At 50.2% G+C, this 3,123-nt stretch overlaps 2 protein-coding genes across 3 annotated transcripts in view; one reads left to right on the forward strand and one right to left on the reverse strand.

The window, feature by feature from the left end:
• MED17 (mediator complex subunit 17) overlaps positions 1–2,057 on the reverse strand; it is a 16,694-nt gene extending 14,637 nt beyond the window's left edge. Inside the window, exon 1 of the mRNA XM_006771932.2 lies at positions 1,543–2,057. Within this exon, the coding sequence (XP_006771995.1) occupies positions 1,543–1,792 (250 nt within the window). The 5' untranslated portion in view covers positions 1,793–2,057. The remainder of the gene's footprint in view (positions 1–1,542) is intronic.
• An 88-nt stretch (positions 2,058–2,145) lies between these two features.
• The window catches only part of LOC102771374 (endogenous retrovirus group V member 1 Env polyprotein-like), a 12,795-nt gene continuing 11,817 nt past the window's right edge, over positions 2,146–3,123 (forward strand). For both annotated transcript variants that reach the window (XM_006771933.2, XM_006771934.2), the window contains exon 1: positions 2,146–2,223. The gene's annotated coding sequence lies outside the window, so the exon portion shown is untranslated. The remainder of the gene's footprint in view (positions 2,224–3,123) is intronic.

A 3,123-nucleotide genomic window follows, 5' to 3' on the forward strand; every position in this document is an offset into this window, starting at 1 on the left:
ATATCACTTATATGTGGAATCTAATGAATATAATAAATTGATGAAGAAAATGGATCCAGAAGCATGGATGCTTGGAACAGACTGACATATCTCAGAGGGGAAGGGTGTAGGGAGATAGGAAGAGATTAACCAAAGACTTTAAACTTATATACATATATGCATCGCCCATGGACATGGCCAATAGGGTGGTGAAGATGGGGGGTCGGGGGAGATGAGTGAGGGTTGGGAGGGGGGGGAAAGAGGAGTAAATGGGAGATATCTGTAATACTATCAACAATAAAAAATACATTAAAAAATAAAATAAAAAAGAATTATTTAAAAAAATTCTGATACATATAGAACTGCCAAAAAGGCTCCATCAATTCACATTCCAAACCCTGGATATTAACAATCTTTTAAATTTCTGCTAATCTTATGCATGAAAATAGTATCTTAATGATGTTTTAACTTGCCTCTCCCTACTAGAGAGATCTGAGGTCTTTCCTCAGCTGACTGTTCATATCTTTGGCTTATTTTTCCCGTGACTTGTCTTTTCCTTTGCAGGTTGAAGGGACTCTGAATATGAGGGATATTAACCACTGGGTGCCAATATTTCTCCCAGTCCACCACCTATCTTTTCACTTTGTTTATGGCTACTCCTGTTGCCTACAACTATAACAAGAATTGTGGATATTTTTTATCCTTGACTAGAATAAGAACCCCAAAACACTCATATTTTTCCTACAATTCTCCAGCTAGCCTCCCTCCTTCCAGTATTGTTTTCCATTTACTACATAGCATCCTGAGCAATCTTTTTAAACAAAATCATCTGTCTACTTAAAATCCTTCCAAAGCTTCCATTTTGTCCTTCTGATAAAAGCCACATGCTTATCCTGGCCGACTAGACGTGGCCGCTGTCTACCTCTTACACCTTTATCTCATGCCCCAATCAATACAGGTGTTACTATCAACATTCACACTGCACAGAGAAACATCTTAACCAGAGTGCGCCAAGTGACAGCAGCTCGATTAAAAAGGTAAACACTGCATCAGTAACAGGTCTCAAACGCTCCAACTCAAGGAAACTTGCAGAAAGAGGAGTACTGATAATAAAACAAAACCCTAAATTGTCCAGCTATTTTTAAAAAGAGCCCTGGCTGGTTGCTCAGTCGTTAGAGCATCCGCCTGTGGACTGAAGGGTCGCGGGTTCGATTCCGGTCAAGGGCAGGCGCCTCGGTTGCAGGCTCAATCCTGGGGCGACTGCGGGAGGCAACCAACTGATTGTCTCTCTCTCACATCGATGTTTCTCTCTGTGTGTCTCTCCCTCTCCTTTCCAGTCTCTAAAAATCCATGGATAATATCCTCGGGTGAGGATTAACAAAAACAAAACGAAAAAAAGGGCACAGTGACTGTTCTACGCGGCGTTACTTTCATACAAACCTCTGCCTTTCACAAGACACCCAGCATCTCACGAAGCATAGAAGAGGCAGGGTGGCATTCCCCGGGCGGGGAGCGGGACGCCTGGACAGACCAGCGGACGCGAGCGGCAGCCCCGGGCCTTACCTTCCTCGTCGTCCTGGTCCGCGCTGGCCCCGGCCCCCGCCCAGTCCTGCGCATCGCCCTCGGCGCCCCCGGCCTCCTCCTCCTCGGAGCCCGAGCCCTGGCTGAAGTCGATCCGCTGCGCCAGGCGCGCCAAGTTCTGGGACATGGACAGCGGCTGCAGGTAGGTCTCCGTGCCATCCAGGCCCACCTCCTGGACCTGCTTCTCGCAGGCCGACTCGATGCTGATCCGCACCGCGCGCACCCCAGACATGCTGGCGGCTGGGGACGCGGCGGGAGGACCCTCGCGCGAGCCAGAAGCCAAGCAAGGCAGCCCGAGCGCCTCCGCTGGGAGCCGGCCACCTGGGGAACGCGGCGCCCCTGCGGACTGTCGGGAAACCACCCGCCGCTCCTCCGCCGGAAACAAAGCTGAGAGCCCGGCCACCTTCCCAGAATGCACTGCAGGACCCTCTCCTCTACGAGTCTCGGGGAACGAAATCGACAGGGCGCGGGCTCCAGGGGCTTCCGGGCAAGAACTTCCGGTGGGTTCCCGCGCGGCGGCGGGAAGGTTTGACTGCTGGGGGCGTGGAGCGCAGCGGGAGCTGGGGACCCCCAGTGCAGAGAGCGTAGAGAGGCTGGGGCCTGGTGTTGGTCTGCGTGTTTGAAAGTCGTGGAGGAAGGAGAGCTGGAGAAGGCCGGAAAGAGGTAGGGAAGAAAATGAATGGCCCCCCGGGGCTTCCCATGAGAATTTCCCTGGGGATGCTGAGAGTTAACCGCTTACACCTGGAGTAGAAACGTGTCTGGAGAGTTACAAAATAGGCCGCAGTTTGAGGGGGGGAAATAATTGTGCTTATTCCTAGTTAAAATTATCCTTCATAAGTTATTCGCTGCTTTCCCGTTAGCTGTAGATTTCATGAGGGCGACTGTCTTCCACAAGCCTGATAGACACAGGCATGTATGCGCTTAATAAATATTTATGTTATGCCTGAGTGACTGGGGATAAGTAATGTTTATAAGATTAAGAGGTAGTGCCCTGACCCGTTTGGCTCAGTGGATAGACCCATAGAGCGTCGGCCTGCGGACTCAAGGGTCTCGGGTTCGATTCCGGTCAGTGGCATGCACGTTGGTTGCGGGCACATCCCCAGTGGGGAGTGTGCAGGAGGCAGCTGATCGATGTTTCTCTCTCATATGTGTTTCTAACTCTCTCTCCCTCTCCCTTCCTCTCTGTAAAAAATCAATAAAATATATTAAAAAAACAAAAGAAGTGGTAGCCCGGCTGGCGTGGCTCAGTGGTTGAGCATCAACCTATGAACCAGGAGGTCACGGATTCGGGTCAAGGCGCATGCCCGGGTTGTGGGCTTGATCCCCAGTAAGGGGCGTGCAGGAGGCAGCCAAACCCTGATTTTTTCGCGTCATTGATGTTCCTATCTCTCCCTCTCCCTTCCCCTCTCCCTCTCCCTCTCTCTCACTCCCTCATCTCCCATCTCTAAAATCAATAAGCTCAGGTGAGGATTAAAAAAAAATCCATATAGCTAACTTTTTAAATATCTAACACAGAAATGATAATCTCTACTCTCATGAAGGAGGCACACTAGAGTGAGGTAG

Source organism: Myotis davidii, unplaced genomic scaffold, assembly GCF_000327345.1.
Source record: "Myotis davidii unplaced genomic scaffold, ASM32734v1 scaffold345, whole genome shotgun sequence".
In the NCBI taxonomy this organism is placed as follows: domain Eukaryota; kingdom Metazoa; phylum Chordata; class Mammalia; order Chiroptera; family Vespertilionidae; genus Myotis; species Myotis davidii.